At 41.0% G+C, this 24,369-nt stretch overlaps 1 protein-coding gene across 1 annotated transcript in view; it reads left to right on the forward strand.

Moving 5' to 3' along the window:
• The window catches only part of DYM (dymeclin), a 342,784-nt gene that overhangs the window by 289,737 nt on the left and 28,678 nt on the right, over positions 1-24,369 (forward strand). Inside the window, exon 16 of the mRNA XM_025886653.2 lies at positions 1,419-1,532. Coding sequence (XP_025742438.2) covers positions 1,419-1,532 — 114 coding nt within the window. The remainder of the gene's footprint in view (positions 1-1,418; positions 1,533-24,369) is intronic.

Raw genomic sequence — 24,369 nt, forward strand, 5'->3', positions numbered from 1 at the left:
TTTTTCTTTCTTTGTCTAAAAATAAACAGAATGAGTTTTCCTAATTCTTAGTATTGGCACGGGCAAACTGCCAGGCTTTAGCTGTGTCAGCTGTGGTACTCTAGGTATCCTGAGGAGGAGAGGGGATTTCTCAACCTGGAAGGCTTGGCTGGCACACTCACCTTTCATTCACTTATAGGTCCTTGTAATGTATATTATTGGTGGTTATAATATCGAGATTTAACTAAGTAAACCCTCTAAAATGGAGGATTGGTATGGTTCCTGCAAAAGAACCACAAATCAAAGGCAATACAAGTACACGTGACAAGAAGGAAATGGCAGAGCTGATGTCCCCCTCATCCTAGGACAGGTGCTACATTACAGGGTAGAAGTAGTGATGAACCAGTCTCATCTCACCAGAGCCAGATGCACAGAAATTATCAAGTAGCATGTCTGCATTATGGATTTAGGTTTACTATGATAAACAGTGTTCTTACTGTGACCAGTACTGTGTTTGCTGTTGATAATGTGAAGCCTTCAGGATTAGTAAGACATAGGATAGCTAATCATCCAGGTTAGTTTTAATGATATATTTTAATGAGTATAAAAAACTATTTTGTTTCTACAGTTAGGTAATCTTTTTAAACTACCTTTTGTCTTTTACATATAAAATAGAAAACCTATAAATGTTTAATTTTTTAACAAAACATTTTTATATTTTTGCATGTCTGACTATAAATACTTAAGTGTTACTCTCTTGAATAAAAAAAAAGATGTATAGTCTTCTTGATTTATTAACATCATGGTCTTAAAATGATTTCCTCAAAAAATAATGATATTCTTTTAGTTTTGAGGGACAGTGTTATGTTCAGAATGCTCCTGTGTTATTAGCATCTTGCTACACAATTCAGGCTGTGCTGGGACACGAAACAAAGGAAGTTCTAGCTTGCTGTTCATTATCCCTGTTGCTCAGGGATAAAAGTGTGGTGAATAAATTAAATTCATAAATGATCCCCCAAACACCATTTTAGCCATTAGCTTCAAATTCCTTTCTCATTAAGCCTTTTTTTTTTTTTTTTTTTTGAGAGTTACTAGTAAGCCTCAAAATTGACAGGTTTTAAGCTTTAGCTTTCTCTTCCCACCTTCTGAGGGGGGCTGCCATCTAACTGAAATCTAAATAAATGAGAGGTGAGGCCGCACCTGGGAAGAGCAGAACTCCGGAGGCTTGCCGAAGCCATGATGTGGGTCATCAGCCTGGAGTGGTCAGAGGCAGGCTCTGACGCAGTCATCAGACCCCTTCAGACAGGACCGCGTGGAGGAGAGCTCATGAAGTCAAGCCAGGTCACTCCAGGAAGTGGGACCACCATGTGAGCAAGGCACTTCCTAAAAACACGGCTTGTACATCTACTTGTTTAAAAAAAGAATACTTTCCATTCCAGGTGATCACCTTCTTCAGCTCACGATTACTGCAGGCTGGAGCTGAGCTGTCAGTGGAACGGGTCCTGGAAATCATCAAGCAGGGGGCTGTCGCGCTGCCCAAAGACCGGCTGAAGGTAAGACCGGGGAAGGAAACCCGCACTGGGGGATCGCTTGGGCTAAGCGTTCATGTCTGAGCAGGCTCTAGTCAGAGTCGCCCCACTTACTAGTACTTGTGCTAGAAAAGGCTCTTTAAATACTGGCTCCTCTACTTCATATTGGTACACAGAACAGCATTGCAGAGGGAGTCTGACAGTCGTCCCAAAGAAAACAGCCAAAGAAGGACTAACACATTCATATACTGTGAGTAATTCATATACTGTGAATAAAGAAGCACCTTATTTTTTTTTTGACCCAGTGAAATAATTCGGTCTTATAAGTATCAAGGGTTGATGGGAAGGCACTGCTGGTGGAGGTGATGCCCACGCGTGGTGTATACTCAGTGCTCCGTGGAGCTCTAAGTGTCTTAGTTATTAACTCATTCCAGCCTCACGAGCCTTAGAGGTAGGTAGTGCGTTGCCCTAACTTTTCAGGGGCAAAGAGAGGTTAATGACTTACCCAAAACCACACAACTAGAAAACTGTGGAACTGAGAGATTCATGCTCAGGCAGGCTAGCTCCAAAGTCCGCGCTCCAAGGCCCCACACCGTTCACTGCCTGCCTGCATGTGGCTCTTGAAAGAGAAGCATTTCTTGGATAGGTAGGGGAACTGTTGTATCTTAAGAAGGCACTTCCAGGGGCACCTGGGTGGCTCAGTCAGTTAAGCATCGGCCTTCGGCTCATGGTAATAATCCCAGGGTCCTGGGATCGAGTCCTGCATCGGGCTCCCTGCTCAGTGGGGAGCCTGCTTCTCCCTCTCCCTCTGCCTGCCGCATCCCCCTGCTTGTGCGCTCTCTCTCTCTGCAAATTAAAAAAACAAAAACAAAAAAAAACACACTTCCATTTGCATGTCAGTGTGTTTCCAAAGTGATCTCATGATATAAAACTCGTACCCCAAGACTAATTTTCTCATAAGAAAAGATGTGAAGGGAACATTCTGTGGGGGCACAGGAATGTACAGCACTATAGCCTATTTTTGCTTTAATGCTTCTTGTTAATTTTTGCCTTCATCACCTCTAATTTTTTTAGAGGGCTCATTCCCAAATTAAAAACGCAGGGCATCCTGGTGGACATGTGGCCTTCTTCATCACAGTGTTTTATCAGAACGAACTTCTGTCCCAGAGTGACTGTTTGGGGGGCCGTGTTTCCAGCACTATCACAGAACAGCACTGCTTATGAATGCTTGAGAGAGATTGTGGTAGGAGAGGAAAATATTTTCAGTTTAACAACAGAGTTTGTAAAATACTAGCACGTGAGTCATCATAACCGCTTAGAGCGTGGGAAGGACAAGAGCTGCGGGGTTTGCGTTCATCGGCTGGAATGGCACCACCGTGTGGCGGTAACATGAACACTTACTACAGCTCCCCAGACCTTCCCGCTTGGACTTGCCATGCTTCCTGACAGTTCTCTAAATGTAAGGAATTCTTATGGTTTCCACTCTTACATAAAGTAAGACTTCAGAGGGTTTATTTTGTTTCGAGGGCATGTGCTTGTGCGTGCGCACTTTTTCCAGTTTACTTGAACTACTCCCTGGGAACCAGTACAGAAATCCATGAAGATTAGAGTGGCTGCTCCCAGGAAGTGGTGGATCTTGGTGTCTAAGCTAAGCCGAAAGAGAAGTGGAACTATCAGGAGGCTGGTAGGAGAGGGACACAGAGGCATCGGGAAGGGGCGAAGAGCAGGTATGGTGGAAGTCATGGAGATGGGGCTGAAGAACAGTATATTTAGACTGAAGACGTCAGAAGTGGAGCACATCTCAGTGATGACACGGTCTGGCTTTGGCCATGAGCGAGGGTCCCAGGTGCTATGCCTGTGAATGGAAATCAGTGTGGTTGAGCCAGCTCACAAATGGAAAGCCGAGGATGGGTCATTCACGTAGGCTTCATAGTCCCTCAGGGTAATAAGCCATGGGGTGGTGAGAAAGACCGTGAGCCAGATGCTGGAGTCCACAGGACCAGAGCCTAGAAGGCAGTAGGTAGCAGCTGCATGGACCAGAGGAAGCTAGTACCAGCCTCATAGGAGCAGAACTTTCTGTTTAAGGGTAGAGGAATAATAGCCAGGAAACAATCATGAACCAATAATGAAAGCAAAGCACCAACCCCACCTCCAGACCCTAAAGTCTGGAATGTGAAAGAATGAGCAGCTTCTAACTTCCAAAGGCTCCGGGGGAACCAGAGTCCCAAGGGGAGAGCTGAGTTTCACTTAAAGAAGTAAGGACAGAAGACTCCATGCAGGCACTGAGAATGTAGGGATATTTAACAAGCCTGAAATAGGTGTTCCAAAGAGCACTGTAGGATATGGGAGCAATGTGGCTGAGCATCCCATTAGTAGACCAAGCTGTGTGCAGAAGCAGGCGAAGTTACTGGAAAGAACCTGTAATTCAAGTACAGTGAGGAAGAGAGGATGTATAGCCTGGAGAAGAGAGGACTTCGGGAAAATAGAAAAACTGTGTTCAACTACTTTAAGGATGATTCTCTAAAAGAGGAACTAAGCAGTTCATTGTAGGCCAGAGGACAGTGGGTAGAAATTGAACCAGGACAGGTATTAGTTCATCCTAAGGAGATGTTTCCTGACAACGTAAGTCACTCAGCAGTCCATACGTGGCTCCATGAAATCACAAAATAATCACCATAAAGTCTGGATGGTAAGTGTAAGAAGAGCACCAGATGGCAGGGCAACTCAATTCCATAACATAGGAAAAGCGGTTGAAAGAATTCCTCTTATAAAAAGTTACAGAGGATGATCCCAAAGATCCCTTGAAATCCTTAAGAGTCTAGACTTCATCTTCTAAAATTCCATGAAGAACTTCTGTAGAGCAGAGCTCTAGTAACACCCTCCTCCCCTTCCAAACTACCTAGAGGTCAGTGGCCTTTTGCTACCAGATCAAGTCTGGAGTCCTTGGACTGGAACACTAGACCGTGCACAGTCAACCTCCAGTCTTTGCTCTCCATACTTCCCTTTCCCCATCCAGTGCTCCAGCCAACCAGAATGATCTCTGTGCCTTTTTCTTCTTCTTTCCTGCATGTTTGGAGTTTGGATTTGCTTACCCAGTTCTCTCTTCCCAGTATATCAGTCCCTTACCCCTTTGCTGTTTGCTTATCCAAATTCTGAGTATACAGAGGCCTTGCTGAGTTTGAGAACTTCTATGAAACTTTTTCTTTTACTTCTCACCCCACATGGGCCTCCCTTCTCTAAATGCCCACAGCATTTGATACTTAATTTGGTGGGACTCCTATCCCCTTCCACCCTGTATGTAGTTGTTCAGATGTTTTCTCTCTCCCACTCAACTGTAACGTCTTTGAGAAGAGGGGTCATGTCTTGCTTATCTGCATCCCCTTGATGCCTAGTTCAAAGTCTTGTACTTAGTAGTTACTTAGTAGTAAATGTGATGAGAAGATGAATGAAATGCTCTAAAGAGGAAATGGGGACTTGTTAGAAGCACCACACTAGATGGTAGATACAGCGATGGACAAAATACGCAAAAATGCCTGTCTTCATAGAGCTTATTTTTTGGTGGGGGAGATAATCAGATAAGTAAATACAATCAGATAAATAAGTAAATAAGTAAGCAGATAATCAGATAAATAAGACAAGTAAATCAGATAAATGAGACAGATAAATAAAATGTTTGCTATTTTAGGTAGCAGTAAACGACAATCACATAAATAAGTAAAATGTTTGCTATTTTAGGTAGCAGTAAACGGGAGGAAAAATATAGAGGAGAAGGAAGACAGCAGTGTTAGGGAAGAAGCAGTTTTGGATGGGGTGGGCAGAAGATATTTGAATCTGTGCCACTTTGCTATATTTTGTTTTACATTTTCTTTTAAAATAATTTAGACTTACCAGAAAGGTTGCAGAAACAGTAGATATAGTTCATGTAAACCCTTCATCCAGGTTCCTCTAATGTTAACAACACGTTTAACTATAGTACAAATATCAAAACTAGAAAATTAACATGAGTACAATACTATCACCTAAATTACAGACCTTATGTAATTTTTACCAATTTTTTCTCCTAGTGTTCTTTATTCTGCTCCTCAATGCTATCCAGAATCCCACTTGGCATTTAACCATTACGTCTCCTTATTCTCCTCCAGCCTGTGACTTCCTCAGTCTTCCCTTGCCTTTCATGACCTTGATGGTGTAGACAGTTCTGCTCAGTTGCTTTGCAGAATGTCCCTCAATTTGTTTTTTTTTTCTGATGTTTTCTCATGATTACACTGAAGTTATGAATATTTGACAAAAGTACCCACAGAGGTGATGTTGTGTCCTTCTCAATTCATAGAATCAGGAGGTACATGATGTCAATATGTCTCATTATTGGTGGATGGGTATCCTTGATCATTTGGTTAACATGGTGTCTACCAGATTTCTCCTGTGAAAAGTCACTGTTTTTCCCTTTGTAATTGATAACTGTCTTGGGAGTGAGACTTTGCTAATATCCTATTTCTCCTCAAACTTTTGCCCACTGATTTTTATCATCCATCAGTGGATCTTACCGGCACAGTTATTACTGTGGTGTTTACCTAATAATTTTGTATTTTGTCTATAGATTATAATTCAGCACTATCACCTACTTACTTTGTTGCTCAAATTGTTCTAGCTTTGGCCCGTGGGAGCTCCTCCAGGTTGGATCCGGTGTCCTCCAACTTGCCCCCTTCTTGTTTTGAGCCCACCTTTACTTTTCTGTAGCACAAGATATTTCCTGCCCCAGTCCTGGAATCAACTACTCCAGTGAGCTCTGGTTCCCCCTTCTTTTTCTTTTTCTTTTTTTAATAAATGGTATTTTGGAAACAAGACCTGGGCACTAGGCCACCTTCTTTGAGCTTTATGTACCCTTCCACTTGCTCATCCTTTCCCCATCTCCTTTCTGTTCTGTGGACAGACAGTGCTTCCTCAATGTGCTGTCAGACCAGGTACTTTTCTTCTTTTATATCTGTCCCTCCCCTGGGATAAACCTTAGCTCCTTTCTTTTGGCTTATTTCTCACTACTCATGTCTTTAGTCCATTTTTTCCTACTCTTTCCAATCCCAGATTTTATTTTCTAATCCTTTTGGTGAATGCTCCTGGCCCAAAGGCCCCTCCATGGGCCATAGCAGATACTGAAAGTTAATTAGTTCACTACAGTACTTAAAGTGAAATGAATTATAGTATACAGGCTATATGTTTGAATGTTAATATGTTGCTCCTTCATTATACTATATTCAGAAAAAAAGTCTTCTCTATATTGGAGACAGTAACATATAATGAAAATATAACTTTGTTTTTCAGGATTATGGCTAAAGAGAGAGATTAATTGATCTGTGGGAGGTCCCAGGCCATTTAACTCTTATTTAGAATAAGATCCTATGGAGACCAAGGTCATGGATAAATCCCTTAAGTGGGCCAGTTCATTTTGTTCTGAAACATAGCAAGAAACTGTACTTCTGGGGCACCTGGGTGGCTCAGTCGTTAAGCGTCTGCCTTCGGCTCAGGTCATGATCTCGAGGTACTGGGATCGAGCCCCGCATCAGGCTCCCTGCTCAGTGGGAAGCCTGCTTCTCCCTCTCCCACTCCCCCTGCTTGTGTTCCCTCTCTCACTGTGTCTCTCTCTGTCAGATAAATAAATAAAATCTTTAACAAAAAAAAAGAAAGAAACTGTACTTCTGACTCCAGCTTACCATCTCACTTTGTGGTTGCAAGAGGGACAGATGATGGAGGAGGGATGATTTAGTTTAAAAAAAAAAAAAAAGGAAAGAAAAGCAAGAAAACCATCCCCAGTTCTAGAAAAGAAACTGAAGTTATATTTATTCACAGATGGTGAGTCATCCTCAGTTGGTTTAAAGGATAGCACATTATTACCACAGATGTTACCAGGAAAAAAGAAGCTGTTTATCTTTATAATCAAGTCTTAATCTCAATTATTTTAATCATCTTTTTGGATTGAGTGTTTATAATAAGATGAATCACTTAAAACCTCTAGAGTTTAATTCATAGACTACTGCTGTATCTAGAGTTGATTGAAAATTCAAGCTGTGTGTTGAATAATATTTGTATTATACAACATGACAGCACATTATTTTGCCTTTTGGGTGGTTTACTAATATATACTGATAAAATAATTGTTGGGTATGTAATAATAGCTTTGTATGCAAGATTGATATAAAAGAGGTTGTTTGAAATTGGAAATGCTGTTTTAATAAGGTCTTTATGAAAGCGTTGACTAGTGTGCAGTTTCTGATTTGTTCTTTCTTAAAATATAAATTAAACACTAAGAAGATTCAGAATTCTTTCCAACTACCCTTTGGGTGGTTAGGAGGGCACAGTGCTCCTTACTCATGAGAAATAGTCAGCTAATGTCAACCGAAGATGAGCCAAAAGTTTTTGAAGTTTCCCTTGCATTATACAACTGAAGCCACATTCGTAGAAGAATTATTCTTCCAATTTTGGGCAAGTAAACATGAAGACCTGGAAGCCCATGGCACAGTAATTGACTTTCAACCAAATAAAATATTTTTCAATCAAATGTTATTTGACATAACCTTCTAAAATATTTGTGTAATATCCTGTGTGGGAACATACACTCTTTGGATAAATCTGTCTATATAGTTAAACAACTTGGCTGTTGAGAGTAAATAGTATTAATGTCATTCTAAACACTGCTATTCCGTCAAGTCTGGGGAAGGCGATACCAGGTAATTAGTTTTTTTAGACTCTCCTGCATAAACAGAGACATAAAGGACAGGCTCTGAAATCCTAAGTTGCTTATTTCTCCTTTAGGGTTTGGAAGGAAATAAAGTTAGTGTGTCCTTCGGGAGCTGAGTTGGAAGCCACAGCTCAAAGTTCTCAGTGTCTGCATCCACAACAGGGCATGTTCCTGGCTCCCATTTGGCTTGCTAGCGAGCGGTCTGAGTGTCGTGACGATGGGGCCGAGTGCAGCCGGGTCTGTACGGGTTCTCACTCTGCTGCTGCTCCACCTCGTTCTCAGTGATGCCAACTCTCCAGGTTCCCTCTTCTCTTTGGTTTCGTGAATTATCTGCCATTTGAGAATTAAGAGTTTGACCGTTTATCTTGAGTTTGAAAAGTAGGTTGTGTTTTTCGGGGGGAATTAACCAGAAGATAGCTTCCCTTTTAGTGTAAATAGGAAACTATGGAATGATGTAAGTTACTGACATTAACTGAACTTTTCATTTCATTCACCCGATAAACCATAGGAATTCAGAGTGGATAGCCAGTGTCACACTAAATTATTTTTAAAGCCTTTATTTTATATTCACTTTTTCAAATACTTTCACTGTTGTTTGTTATATGAAGAGAAATACAGTTAACTGAAATTTCAAGAATTTTTTCATAGCTTCTTAATACTGACTTGCTTAAAAACTCCCCCCATTCTCCTGCTGGCATCTCTCCCCATCCCCATCGCAAGTGTCTGTCATTTATCCATCCATTCTCTATCCCCAGAGCTGCTTTCTGAGGGACACCCTGGTGTTCCTACCTGCTGTTGGGTGTCCCACCTCCAGGTCCCACAGAAACTACCATTAGCTGGTCCACAGCCACACTATTCTGTGTCTCCATGGATTTCTACCCTTGGAATGCAACCAGCCAGCATCCTCTCTAACTCAAAAGTGCCACTAGACCCTGAGTTCTGTGAATTCTGATAATTTTCCAAATCTCTCTTTTCCCTCCACGTTCCCACTCCCCCATTTTGCTTCCCCACATCTCACGCAGTCTGTTACCTTAGCGTCCTGACTGGCGTTCCCACTTCCGCATTCTTCCTCCCCAGGCACCCTTAGCCCTGTAGCCAGAGGTATCTCCTCAGCGCTCACTGCTGTGATCCCACACGCAGGGCCCCTCGGAGCTCTTGTCCCCGTGGCTCCTGTGCTCCAGACCGCTGACTCGCCTCCACGTGGGCAGTGTTGTTGCACATCTGTGCCTTCCTCGTGCTACTGCTGCCTCCTCCCTGCTGTCCTCCCACTGTCTCACAGCTTCGTGGCTTTTTGTCACCTGAACCGCTCACGTTTCAAGTTCCAGTGCAGCCCACCCTGACTCACCCAGGCAGCATAGACACTGCATAAATTAACTTTGCCACCCCCTCTCTTGATTCCTTATATCTCTCTTTCCTCTCGGCCAAAATATTGATTTCTCCTTTGGTCCTTTGGCTCTCCTCATCCATTTCCCAGCATTAGAGCAAAGCATCAAAAGGACTTAGTCCTACCCGGTGCTAAGTGAGGATTTTCTCCATGGTGTGCTGTACCAAGGAGTCATCGGCCCAGGCTTTGGGGTGGAGGGGGAGGCTTGGGGCTGTGCGTGCCCTTAGCACTAAGCACCCCCAGCCAATTGTTTCCCATGCATTTTGCCCTGTTTCTACCACCCATGTACCTCTCTTCCCAAATTTACATCTCAGACTGTGTTCATTCCCTAGTTCCTTTACTAAAGTTTCATTATCATCATTGGTAGTACATATAACATACAAATAACACATTATAATTTTAAAATGTGGTTTGACTGTTTATTCCATCCCCAGCTAGTCCACTTTATTTTTTTTAAGATTTTATCTATTTATTTATTTGACACAGATAGAGCACATAAGCAGGGAGAGTAGGAGAGGGAGAAGCAGGCTTCCCGCCCAGCAGGGAGCCCCATGCAGGACTTGATCCCAGGACCCTGGGATCATGACCTGAGCTGAAGGCAGACACTTAACCGACCCTTAACCACCCAGGCGCCCTGCTAGTCCACCTTAAACAGGACATTGCCAGGGCATTGTTGGGGAAATACAGGTGTTGTCTAAGACACCAACCTGCCCTCAAACAAGGTGTCACACTTCAGGAGAGAAAAGGCACCACTTGCAAAGGTCATTCACAAAGCAGGGCCATCTATGCTGCATGTCGAATGAACGGTATGGAAGTTCTGGAGGAGGTCAGAGCAGGGAAAGGAGACATCACTGGGGAGGTTTTGAGAAACCTGGACTTGATCTTCTCTGTCTTGAAGGGATGGTGAGGGTTCCATAGACTGAGATGAAAAAGGAGAAATCCAGGCAGAGGAAATTTATGGGTGAGTGAAAGAGAAGACCCAAGGCAAGTTCAGCTTCATGTCCCACTGAAAGAATAGGAGTCTCAAATTCCCGCCAGCAGATTCATGTGGTTGGTGTTATTTAATGACACACTAATATAATTAGACTAGTGGCTTTCAAACTTTTTTGACCACTACCCACAACAAAAAATGCATCATACACATTTCTATACAACTGAAACAAAAGTTTCATAAAAGATAAAAGTTTCATTTGCCCTTAAGTAAATGTGATGAGCTCTGATATTTCCTATTTCTTTACTTTTTTTAATTGCCAGGCAGACCTATTAAATCAATTTAATGGTCCACTATTATTTAGTGACTCAGTGTTTGAAATAAGCATTAGATCATTAGTTTCCAAAGCATAGCCCTTGAACCAGCAGCATTAGCATCCCATAGGAACTTGCCAGAAATGCACATTCTCAGGCCCCACCCCAGAATTCCTGAAGCCGAAGCTCTGGAGCTGGTACCCAGCTGTGCTTGAACAAGCCCCAAAGGTGATTTCTGATATTGGCTCCAGTTTGAAAAGCACAGCAATAGATCATTTTCTCCAATGCACCAGCACTCTCTATTCTTAGTGCCTCTGCACTGGTTTCTCTTCCCCATCTCCACTGCTCTCCCCAATGTCTACACACCCCCTCACTCGCCGAGCCACTGAAGCCTGTCTCCCTGAGACCTGCCCTGACCTCTGATTTCAGTCTTCGCACTTCCAGTTCCCTTAATTCTCCTGTATTTTTTCTTTCTCCACGTTATTTATTACCTACCATACTATGTACCTATTATTCATCTCCAGATAATGGAAGCTCCAGGAGGGCAGGGACCTTCATGTTTTGTTAACTTGATGTATCTGAACCTATTTTGGCATGTGTGGGCACTTTCATATGTACTGAATGGAAAGGAGGCAGGCAGAGAAGGGGGTCCGTTGACCACTGGGTGGTGGTCTAAGATGCTGCTTCAAGTAAATGTTCTTTGTAGAATAGCTCTCTGTAGACTTTTTGCAAGGTCAGCTTTCATGCCAAAATACCATAGTGGAGTAAAGTTCAAAGCAGAAGTCCCAGTCACTTTGTAGGAATAGTTAAAAATTTTTAAGCCTATAGTATTATTCCACACTCATGCATTCTGAGAGCTACAGAACACTGATCTGACCTCCACTTCAGTGCCCCCATCAATAGGATACTGCCTGTGCAGATTGACCTCACTGAATTTTTAATAGTATCTCTTCTTGGCTGTTGCTGGCACTGATTTCATTATAGTTCAAGCAGAGGAAACTATTCAGATAGTGACCTCATTCTATTTCTGAATCTTTCTTGGAAAGGGAAGAGCATGCTGGAGCTACGGGGCTGATGTGAAGAATACGGAGCCACTCAGTGTGTGCTGTGTTCTGACTGATTGCCCTCTGCTTTCCTCAGGATATGTAGAGCATGCATGTTTTCAGGTCCAGACAAACACTGATAATAAGCCGGTCACATTCCCGACAGGGAAATGAGCGCTCCAGTGCCCGGCACCATCCCACCAGCCAACAGCCTCTTCCTTGAATTCAGTCTGCTGCTAGCTTCTAACTACCTTAATTGTTCCATTGGCCTTGTTTGCCTTTTTCTCCTATAATTTTTTTTATGATTTTAGACTTAATTTTTCTCTTAGTATTTTCTCTCTTCTTTTTGGAATATTATCAATTCCTTTTTATTTTTGGCTGGATTCTAGGAAGCACCAAGTGTGAAAGGTACAGGTCTGTGCTGGGCTTCCATCCTAAGAAAAGGGACACTGGTTACATTCCTGTTGAGGTTTCCCCAAACTCAAAATGATCTCTGCAGAAGTTTGAAAGTCAGAGTGGCTCGCCCTCCTGTTCTAAGCTTCTTGAGTTTCTTGTCCAGGAAAGACAGAGTTCTTACTCATAAGTTAACTTCTGTGTCTTACGGAATAAACACAAGCTCATTAGTGGCTCAGGAGACCACTGAAGTAATGCTGGCAGCTGATTTTTAGGACCATTTGATCCCCCTATGAGGACTGTCTTAGGACATACGTGATCTCAAATGCACATGCACGCATGCACACACACCCCCAACACACATGTGTGCAGGATGTTGTTCTAGCTTTCCAAGTCGCTGGTCTACACATCGGTGGGGAAGCAAACGGGAAATCTTATCCAGGGAGAGTCAGTCCTTCAGTAAAATCCCTCAGAGCAATTTTTTGAGGACAAGGACTATAGGAAGCGTGATAGAACTTAGATAATGTGGATTTTAGAATCCTTTCTGTATGGGTCTTGTGTAAGAACAAATCTGTAAGAAACAAATCTGTTTCTCCTTTCCATCAAGGTGAGAGTTTCTTCTAGAGCACTGTTTTCAAATGCAAATTTCTGGGTCTCACCTCAGATTCTCAGTGGTTTGGTGATGAACTTGGGAATATGTCTTTTATTTTTATTTTTTTTAAGTTGGCTTCATGCCCACTGTGGAGCCCAACATGGGGCTTGAACTCACAACTCTGAGATCAAGACCTGAGCTGAGATCAAGAACGCTTAACTGACTGAGTCACCCAGGCACCCCATTTTTTTCTGGGAATCTGTCTTTTTAAGTGGTTCTCTGGGTGATCCAGATGACTTACCAGATTAGGGAATCAGTATTGTACGGCCTGGTTTTCTCCGAATCCCTGCCGTCGTGAAAACTACAGAGATGGTGGCTGGGGGTTACCGGTTAGCTTTGATAGAATCAGAGTGGTTTTATCTTCCTTTCCTACAAAAGACAGAGAACTTTACATGATTAAAGTAGACTATTTCTTTTACATGTAACTCCAATATAAGATACCACAGTTACTTTATAAATTAAACAAATAGTAGCAAAAAATTAGTCTGTGTCTTTTAAAATGTTCTATCTGCTCTTCAATCTGACATAAATATCCCTCTTTTGGCTCTTTTTCCTTTGTTGTTTATCATCTAATTACATTTATTGAGCACTTGCTCTGTGCCAGGTCCTCTAATAGGTTTTGTTTTAAGATTTTATTTATTTATTAGAGAGTATGCAAAGTGGAGGGAGAGGGAGAGAGAATCTCAAGCAGACTCCACGCTGAGCACGGAGCCTGACGCAGGGTTCGAGCTCATGACCCTGAGATCCTGACCTGAGCCGAAACCAAGAGTCAGGACACTTAACAGACTGAGCCACCAGGCTCCCCTCTGCTAGGTATTTTTATATGGGTGTTCTTATTTAAGTCTTCCCAACAACTGTAAGAAATATAAAGATAATTTACATTTTGCAAGTGAGGAGAAAGGCTAAAGAGAATTTAATGGCTTGTCCAAAATTATTTCAGTCCCATCTTATCTTTGGGCCATAAATTTCAGCTGTTCCTTCTTTTAAATCTTAAATTTTTGTCTCCTCCTAAATCACAAACCTATTTTCCTATTAGATCAATTTGTTTAAAGCATTCATAATACACCTAGTTCTTGGTTTCCACAGTATCTTAATGTTGTAAGAGTAACCCTAAAATGTTCGAAATGAGACCCATTCCTACTTTATCGAATACTCAAACATACATAGAGTATTTTCTCATACATAATATTGAAATGGCACTAAACATGCAGCAGCCTCGTGTCATACTTATTTTTAGAATAGCCATTCCTAATAAACAGTCTAACACATGGTATTCTCTATAATGTCTTACATTATTTTTGTTTAATTAAGCCTGTGGTAGATTTATAAGCTGCTGATAGGATTTTTTTTCTTCCTTGCAATGAATGAGAAGTAGATTAAACCTAGTTCTTACTTTGTGATCCCAAAGTATAAAAATTCAGTCTTCATTATCATTACATCTTGAATATAATCATGAAAACTAAAACACATAATTGAAAAGTGATAAAAATCTGACTGTTCTGTAGTCAAAGAATTTTTGCCCAGTTTTCCAAACCATGGTTCCCAGCGACCGAGGGACACATGTTTGCCATGCAAGGGCAGCTGTGGAAAATGTTGATACTCTCCCATGGAAAAGGAAACCTTAAACTGTATGGTTTTATCTTTAAATCTCTGCTATTGGTTTTGATAGAATTATTTTCTTTGGTATGGGTAGAAATTTGTGATTCACAAACTAAAATTTCCTAAGGAGAGATTCTACTGTGGTAGTTAAAAAAAATCAACCCAGATACCATTATTCATCTGTCTCCATCTTGACTTTTCCATTAGGTTGACCAAGGATAATGACTGAGGTTGTTCCATTTTTACAGCTACCGTTCAAGTCATTTGCTGTAATCCTCACAAAGTTTTGCGTAATGCAATTTATGACCAAAGCTCCCTGATAGTTACAAACTTACTTGTTTTTAATGGGTAATAAGTGAAAAATGAATTATTTCTGAAAAAAGGATGACTAATGAATTATAATAATTTGTTCTGAGGGTGCTGCTTATTAGTACTCTCAAGTCAGAGAAAAAAAACAATTTTTTTTTAAGTGAAAGAATAAGAAAACAAAATAACTGTGTTTGGTTCTAGTGAGTTTTAAAGAGATGTTCTTAGTTGAGCATACACATCCCAAAAGCTTCTGAAAATTTTAAGGTGATAAAAGACTTTTTAAAGAAACCAAAGTCCACTATAATTCCTTACACATAGCAAAACTGGTTCATTTGGAGGAACAAAACTACTTTCTTTTTGGTGGCTTTCATTTCTGGGGCAAGTTGGAAAAAGCAGTGATTGGCACATAAATAATCACACTGAGGATGTTGGTGAGCATCTGGCCATACTCGTTAAAATTTCTTTGTACTGCATTGTTGGTGTTAGAGGACTTGAGGCCGTGCAAGCCTGGTTCTATGAAGAACGTGAATACTGTTCATGCCTACCAGTGAATTGGGGGTAATTAATTAACGAATGTAACAATTTTTGTTTTCCTGGCAATTCAGCACATCCAGCTTCTTTACAGGATTCTTGCCTGAGAGCTCTGAGGGCAGCAGGAAGTAGCTTAGGCACTGCATGATAATTGGAAGCAACCTAATCCATTTTGAAAACTTCTAAGTAAAGTCTTCAACCCAAGCATAGTTAAATGCATGAATGTAGACAGATATTTCAGGGGATTTCCTAATCTCTGACCAATACAGTGCCGATCACTAGACTATGAAGATCACTACCTGTATACTCCTCTTTAAAAAACCGAACATACAAAAACCCCAGGATTAAAAAATGATAAATTATAGGCTAATTATTTGTGTCCAGAAAGGGTCTGTGTTCATCAAAAAGATTTTTCCCATGCTCTTTCAAATAGAAATGACCTTGTTACATTTAAAATAAGGAAACAGTTTTTTTAAAAAGCAATTAAAGTCAGTTTTCCTTTGGCATTGGGGAAGTTAAACCTGACCTGTGTTTGTTATCAAGTAATATTATTGCTCACTAGTCTTACAGTGAGATTGGAAGGAACATGTTTTATACCCATTTTCAGAAGTATTTTGAGACATAAGAATAATAGTAACTGGTTCCTGGTCATACGTTGTATGTAGAATGTAATCAAGGTTCCATTTATTAATAAAGCCACCCCTCCTTTTCTTGCTTTTTTAACTGTGAGCAATATCATATATAGATGACTACATAAACTATAGATGTGTACTTTAAAAGAATAGTAATAAAGTGAGTATCCATGCAGTCACTATTCAGATCAAGAAATGGAACATTGCCAACAGCCCAAAAGTCCCTAGAAATAAAAACACTGTCCTGACTTTGGAGGTGACTGTCTTATTCTTCATAATTTTACAGCCCTATGTATATTCCCAAACAATATGGTTTTCCATTTTTTAACTTTTCGTAAATTGAATCACGCAGTTTATTTTTCTTTGCACCTTTCTTTTTTCATTCAACATTAATTTTGAGACTTTTTTTGTTACATGAAGGTTGTTCCTTTCCACCAATATATTAGTATTAGGTTGTGTAAATAGTCCATGGTTTATTCATTCTACTTTTGGTAGACATTCAGATTATTTCCAATTTTAAGCTACTAAAAAAAATTCCCATGCTATCTTGTATACAAATATGTGTATATATTTTAATCTCTCATTTTTAGTCCTTTGCTGTGTTTTCTATGTTTATATCTTCCCATAGCATCTAGTACAGTACACTGCCTTGCACAGTATAGCTACTCATCAAATACTATTGAATGAATTAAGACAGTGTGGTTGAAAATCAGCTTGAGAACACCTGCTTCTGGGTATCACAGACTAAGACCCCACCACATGACACCCCCTACAGAAACCGCTCCAAAGCCTAGACAAGTAATGCAAAATACGGCTGTATTGAAGGCACTGGAGAGTGAACAGAAGCAGACTCCCGTGGGAGTTCTTGCTCATTTAGAGGAGGGAGCTTGGAAGCTATATACATAAGTTTCCACGTCATTGGCTTTTAGCCTGGGGCTAAGCACTGTCCATGTAGTTTATTCCATGGTGGTGAGGGGCTCACATGGAAAAACTTAGTTTTTCTGGCCTGAGGAACCACAGAAGTGAAGCTGAGAAGGCATGAGTGCTGAGGAGAGTAAAGGAATCCCAGAAGGGAAAGAGCACAAGCAGGGATCCCCAAACGGTGTTTGGTGTCTGTCCCCATCTCTGCGTGATCGATCCCTGAACCATATGTGGGAAACAGAGCAGCTCAGCCAAAATCCAGAAGTCCGAAAGAAGACCAGACTTGCCACCCTGAAGAAAGAGAAGAGTGAACAGATGCAGGAAAGCCTCTAGTGGAAACTGTACTTTCAGGTGGAGAATGGGAAATAACAAACTTAACCTCCTGTCTCTGAGGCTTTTAGCCTGGGGCTAATTGTAGTCCGTGGCACACACAGCAGAAATGGGGTGTGTGGGCAAAGTTGTAACCTTTCTGGCCTGCAGAACAGAAAAGAGAAGCAGAGAATCTGTGAAGTCTGAAAATAGTGGAGGAATCCCAGGAGAAAAGAAATCAGAGAAGGGATCCTAAACTGCATCTACCCACACCTCTGACTAAACTTTGAACCGCACATCTATAGACCAGACTTTAAGCAGCTGAGCTAAAGAAAAAGTTCTGAACGAGAGACCAGAGCTACTACGTAAAATACAGAGTTTGTAGCTCAAACCCAGACAAGAATCTCCACAACTTAATATTATTCAGGATGCAATCCAAAATTTCCCGACATGCAAGGAAGCAAGAAAATGGAACACGTTCTCTACATAAAAGAAAATCAATTGAATTCAACCCCAAGATGAACCAGATGTTGGAACTAACAGACAAGGATCTTAAAGCATTTACTATAACTCTCCTCCATGTTTTCATTGCATAAAACATGTTTTCAATGCATGAAAGTCTCAGCAGAGAGATGAGAAGTCTGAGCCGAGAAATAGAAACAATAAAAAAGAACCAAGTGGAAAAAAGACAGAAATTTGCAAATATAAGATGCTAACATAAGCAGAATAAACACAGAATCCCACATCAAGGCACACTGTCATCAGAAGTATTGAAAGCCAGTGATAAGGACCAAAAGGAAAATGGCATAGTACATAGGGGAGCATAACAATCAATTAACAGGTCACTTTTGGTTAGGAACTATACAGTCTTGAAGAGAATGGAACAAAAATCTTTAAAGTATGAAAGAAAAACAGTTGTCAACTCAGGATTCTATATCCAGTGACAAGATCATTCAAGAATGAAAATAAGACACCATCAAGTGTAAGAAAACCAAGAGGACTTGTTGCCAGCACACTTGCATTATAAAAAATGCTAAGGAAGTTCTTTAGGCCAAATGGAAATGATCCCAGATGGAAACTCAGATTTTTGGAAAAGAATGAGTATTTACCAGAGTGGTAGTTGTCTGGGTAAATGCCAATTATAGCATAAAGGATAGGAGAGGTTGGATATGGTCCTATAGGATGTTCTGTATTTTACGTGAAGTAGTGAACTATTATCTGTGTTGGCTGCGAAAAGTTAAAGATGTATATTGCAATCCCTAGGGCAGCCACTATAAAAATAATACAAAAATGGCTAAAAAGCCAATAGAAAGAAGAGAAATCTAAAAAATATTCAGATGATTCTCCCCTCCCCCACAAGGCAGGAGAGGAGGACCAAAGGAACAAAACAGAGGATTCACATAGAAAACAGGAAATAAGGTGGTGGACCCAAACCCAGTCATCGCAATAATTATATAAAATGTTCATTCACTAAACACTCATTAAAAGGTAGGGAATGTCAGAGTGGATAAAATAAGACCCCGCTATATACTGTCTGCAGAGGAAGTGCTTTAACTTGAAAGACATAGATAGGTTGAAAGCCCCAAATGATGGAAGAAAAAAGAGGTGCCATGCAAATAGGAAGCATAGAAAGGTTAAAATGACAGTTAATACCAGATAATAACAGATTTCACACCAAGACCTTGGATGAAAGAGGTCAAAAGGACAGTTCAGCAGGAGGACGTAAGTAACTGGAGGTGTATAGGGACCAGTGACAGCATCAAAACCGTGCAGCAGAAAACTGGCAGAATTAAAGGGAGAAAAAGACGTTTCTACTGTTGTTGTCAGAGATTTTAACATTCCTCTCTTAGCACTTGGTAGAACAACTAGACAAAAAAGAATCAACGAAGACATGGGAGATCTGGAAAATACTCTCTGACTTGATTACTATTCATAGAACATCTCACCTAACAGTGGGAGAATTCACATTCTTTTTGAATGCACATGGCACATTTAGACCGAGATAGACCATATTCTGAGCCATGGAACAAGTCTCAATAATTGTAAAAACACTAGAATTATCCAAGTTAAATGCGATTATTATAAATTAATAAAATATGGGACGCCTGGGTGGCCCAGTCAGTTAAGTATCTCACTCTTGGTTTCAGCTCAGGTCATGATCTCAGGGTCATGGAATCCAGCTTTGGGCTCCACGCTTAATGCAGAGTCTGCTTAGGACTCTCCTTCTCCCTCTCCCCACCCCGCCACATGCTCTCTCTCTGTGTGTCAAATAAATCTTTAAAAAAAAAAGGAAATTTAAAAAAAAAAACACGCTAGAAAAGGCAAAATTGTGACCAAAATCAGATCATGGCTGCCTTGGGCCAAGGGTAAGTGCAAAGGGACAAGAGAGGGCTTCTTAGTATGAGGAAATTAGACTGTATCGTCATTGTGGTGATGGTTACAGAAATGTATCCAAATAGCAAAATTTATCAAATTGAACACTGAAATTAGCGAATGTCATTGTATGATAATCTCAATAAACAAACAAAAAGGAAACAATCAGTTTGGTCATTCTCACCTAATAGATGCCAGAGTTCAATTCAGAAATTTAACCGGAAGGGCATCTGGCTAGCTCAGTAGGGAGAGTTTGTGGTTCCTTGATCTCCAGGTTGTAAGTTCGAGCCTCACGTTGGGGGTAAGGATTACTTAAAAATAAAATCCTTAAGAAACAAAACAAAACGAAAAACCAAAAATTTAACTGGAGACCAGAAAAACATTGCCAAGAGGAAAAAGAGGGAAAAGTACTTTTGTGAAGCTCCCTGGCTGTGCAGGGTACCATGTGTTTCACCACTTGAGCAAAGAGCTAACTGATGGTTGGATCATTTAGGGAGTTCAGATTTGGGGAAAAGGAGCTTTACAGGCTACAGTCCTATGGAGGACTCGAGAGCATTCTTTCTGTGTCCCTTCTCACACAGCCCAGAGCTCGTCCTTGTGCCAGAATAAAAGCAATTTAATACCTGCCCTCAAAAACCGAGCTTCTTTAGGTGGAACAAGAAAAAGATTTTCCATCTAAGCATCTCATCTGCCAAAAAATTCTCAGGACTGGCCGCAGTGGTGTGTCGTGTGGCATCCATAGCCTGTCTGTGGCGCTCCTGGGGAGAATTCTGGGAGTAACTGAAACCACATTGATTCAGCACGTCCGCAGATTGTTTGAAAGCAGAATGTACAACTCACTTCTTCCCAGGTGTCTTCAGGATGGGAACACGCTACACTTTATATTCCTACATTTCGATACGCTAAATCTTCATATAAAAGATAAAAGGGCTCCTGAAAACTCATTTTGTGTGGCCGATAGTCTCAAACCCTAGACAACACAGTGCTCGTTATTACGTTGGAGTGGTAAATTACTTGAACATTACAATATGATGTTTTACCAGAACATATTTCAGTAGTTTACTTCTGGCATGATCTCTGTAGCATGGAGAGTAAACCAAAAGTAGGAAAATAATTTATAGTGTCATCTAGAACTAGAAAGGCATGGCAGTTTTTCTTAATGTGTCTTCCAGACTCAAAAAACATCATAACACTTTTCATATGATGGCAACTATATTTGTATTTATATTTATACATACAAGCGTGCTTGTGTGTATGTGTTTGTGTATTCACTCATCCAAATGTAGACACACACACACAGACAGGAAGATCATTCCCCAAAATGAAAACATTTACTTACTTTGAGTAGTAAGATTAAGTGTGGGTTGGGTTTATTTGCTTGCTTGCTGAAAATTCATGTGGATGTTGTTCTACTTCTGTGGTAACAGGGTGCTTCTGCTAACACATTTCTGACATTGCTCTATCAAAATGAAGGATAAACATTACCATAGCCTCAACATAGGAAAATATGTGTTAGCAAGCTTTTAAATGTGTGGGGTTTAAACTCTTCCCATGTTATATCAGATCCTTACTGTAAACTAGCCAGAATGTTTCCCAGCAGAAAATAATAATTATGTCTTCCACTGGAAAGAGCACTTCATAAAACTTTTTTTCTATAAAAGAGAGTAAACATTCTTTTGATCCCTCTGCTTCCCCACCTCAGAACTTAAACTACCATTCCTTCTTTCCAAGACTCACAGTAGTAAATGTTTTGAATTCTCAGTGTTGGAAAAATCCTGACATTTTATAGCATTACCCACTCCCGCCATCATCAAAACGTGGATGAAATTTCGAATCTATAGTTTAGCTCATCGTACCCATTGCCAGGTTCCCAAGTAAGGATCCAGAAATGTGTTTTCTTTTTGACCCTGTCGTCGACTCTCTGTTTATCCTGCACTGAATCTGTGCCTACAAGTCCTCAGCTATATAGTGGTTATATTTGTTCACTTTAGCTAGACTCACATTTCTGAGTGACTCTGGTCCTTGGATGAAAGTCTGAGGAGAGGCATATGGAATAGTGGGAGTGGGAAAGGACCCCACATTTCAGGCTTGGTCTGGCCCCGGCACGCTCAGCTCTCGGAGGGGCGAGTGCTGTGACTCATGTACACTAAGAACGTGGAAGGAAGGAGAAGCACACTGAAAGAGGAGGTTTCCCTGGCTCCTCCTCCTGAGTGCCTCGCAGTCCCAACTGTCCAGACCCTGGGATCTCGGGTCCTCATTCATCGCCTAGCTGACAGAAAGCATGCTGGCCGCCCTTCGCCAGCAGGGAGGCAGAAGTTGAAGCAACAGAGTTTTAGTTGGTGAGCATCTGAGGGAAATCCTGTGCTGTCTGCCTCCCTGTCCTCCCTGCCAATGCTCAGGACCCTTCCACAGCAGTCTTGGCATTCCCGCTCCATAAGCCTTCCCCCTCCCCTGAGCCCATCCCATCAAGCTTCTGAACTTGAGAGGGTCTGAAAGCAGCCCCATTCAGAAGAAAACAAAAACATTTTAGTTCTTTTGGAACTTGCTGTATAAGAAACCCATGTGCTTTGCAGAATACTTACAAGAAACAGTTCTTGAGATTAATTAAAGGCCTCAGACGTGCTTTTGGCTATTAAATACAGTAGTCATTTGTAGCTCTGTTCTACAAAGCACTCACGATTAACCTTTAAATAACTCTTTTCATGTTATGAACCAGACTAATGCTCCCACCACAGGTAATGAGCCCTACTTTTAAATTAAACCTTTCAGCTTTTCCAGTTTTGCTTATTTTCTGAATTTAGAAGTACCATGCACAGTTATTTTACACGTAGATAATTAAAATTTGAAGTGGTTCATAAACCCAATATTTAGAAATTTATCTTTTGCTCTTGATTTATAAACTGTGGCGACCAAAAGAGACCTGGTGTGAAAGTGGCCATCTTTTTCAATTCATGTGACCGATCAGGGTCACAACTTAGATGGTTTTTAAATAACCTAGGAAACTCCGGTTCCCTTCATTCTCTCCTTTCTGTTATCAAATTATTTGACCTAAATCAAGCCAACTTAGTACTGATTCGCTACGAGTGAATGCATAGACTTCTCTCCATAGCCTGGGCCTGGAGACAGCCCAGCTCACTGTCACCAAGAATCTACAATTGAAGTCAAAGAAAGAATGCATCTTGTGGTCCCAAAACCATTGAAAGAGAGAAAAAACTACGGATTAAATGGTTAAAGAAGAAGCTAAAGGGCCCATTGGCTTTCCCTCTTTCCTTATTTTACGCATTATTCTTGGTGGATGGAATTAACGTTCCCCTGCCTGTAAACCCCCAGCATTTCCTCATTGAGGCTGTGACGAGTATTTGCGAGGGTGGGGCTAATCAGCTCCAGGTTTCCTCGCTGCCAGGCCAAGCCTGCAAGCCTCTTGAAAGCTCACTAGTTTCAGATTTTGTTTGCTTTATTTTTTATAATTAAGGGCCTCAAGCCATTATTTGGGATTTTTGTTTCCCTTCTTCTGCCTTCAAGTGTTCATTTGACTATTTTAAAATATATAGAGTAATTTTGTGTGTTTTCTAAGGAAAGCCAAATTAGATATTTTAAATGTCAGGTTAACCTTTGACAAAGATCTACTTGAATTCAGCAATTATATCTTAAAATATATGCTTTGACCAATTCTGAATGAATGTGAAGAAGCGTTGAGATTTTTTTAAAATTTTAAGTATAAATACAGCATATATGGTTATATTTATGAGAATTGCCTTTGGTTTTACTTAAACATACAGGTATTATTTCATTTCAGGCTTAGAAGGTAAATGGCCTTGTGATTAATTAGGCTACTGACATTTCAGGTAAACTTGTTTCGGTACTTTGAAGTACTTTCTGTCTTTCGTAACTGCCCACCGATTGACTTTCTACATGTGACTCCTATTTATCTGAGCATTTGTCTGTTTTTAGACACCGCATTCCCCCAAATCTGAATCTAAACTGGATGCTGAGGGTGTTTTGGTTTGGGTTTTAGGAGGGGGGTTAAGTGTAAATGATGAAGACCATTAAACCTGCTGTTCTAAAATAATTTTAATAGGCCTGTGTTTCCAGACCTACAGGTTAAAAAGGCCAGTATAATAGGGGGGAGTGGGGGTGATACCATAGCAGCATCATTTCTTAAAGGGATACCACATGTTTGTGCTGGCCTCTCCCTCGTGCCTCAGTCAGCTGGGAATGGAGCCTGGCAGCTGCCCTGTTTGCATGGGGCCGGCTGGCTCAGCAGTGATAAGCAATAGACAGGCTGGCTCCTTCAAGGAGTCTTTCAGTAAAGGCTGAGCTCTCAGCAGTTCTGAAACTCACTGGCCGACTTTCCCCTATGGACCATTCATTTATCAGGAAATGAAATTGGTTACAGGGTTTCTCACATTGCCAAACCTCACTGACGAAATCCAATTTCTTCCAGAGTTCAGGAGGAGCATTAACTCTTTATTAGTGTCCAGTACTTCATGGCTCGGGCCGTGGGGTCTCCCATCAGTACCAGGGTCTCAGGAACCCCACAGGAAAGGGGCTGCTGGAGGGAGAGCGCTTATATCTATGGAAGTAGCCCCTAGACCGTGCAGGGCGTCGGGGGGCTATTTCCATAGATTTAAAAAAAGATGACTCTGGGGAACGGAATTGTTGTATTTTGCACGTTACCTTTGTCTTTCAAACCAAAGTGTCAGTTTCACAGGACTGGTTTTTTTCCATTTTCAAAAGTGA

The sequence above is a fragment of the Callorhinus ursinus genome, unplaced genomic scaffold (assembly GCF_003265705.2).
Source record: "Callorhinus ursinus isolate GAN/ISIS: 27379988/994484 unplaced genomic scaffold, GSC_fseal_2.0 scaffold11, whole genome shotgun sequence".
Classification (NCBI taxonomy): domain Eukaryota; kingdom Metazoa; phylum Chordata; class Mammalia; order Carnivora; family Otariidae; genus Callorhinus; species Callorhinus ursinus.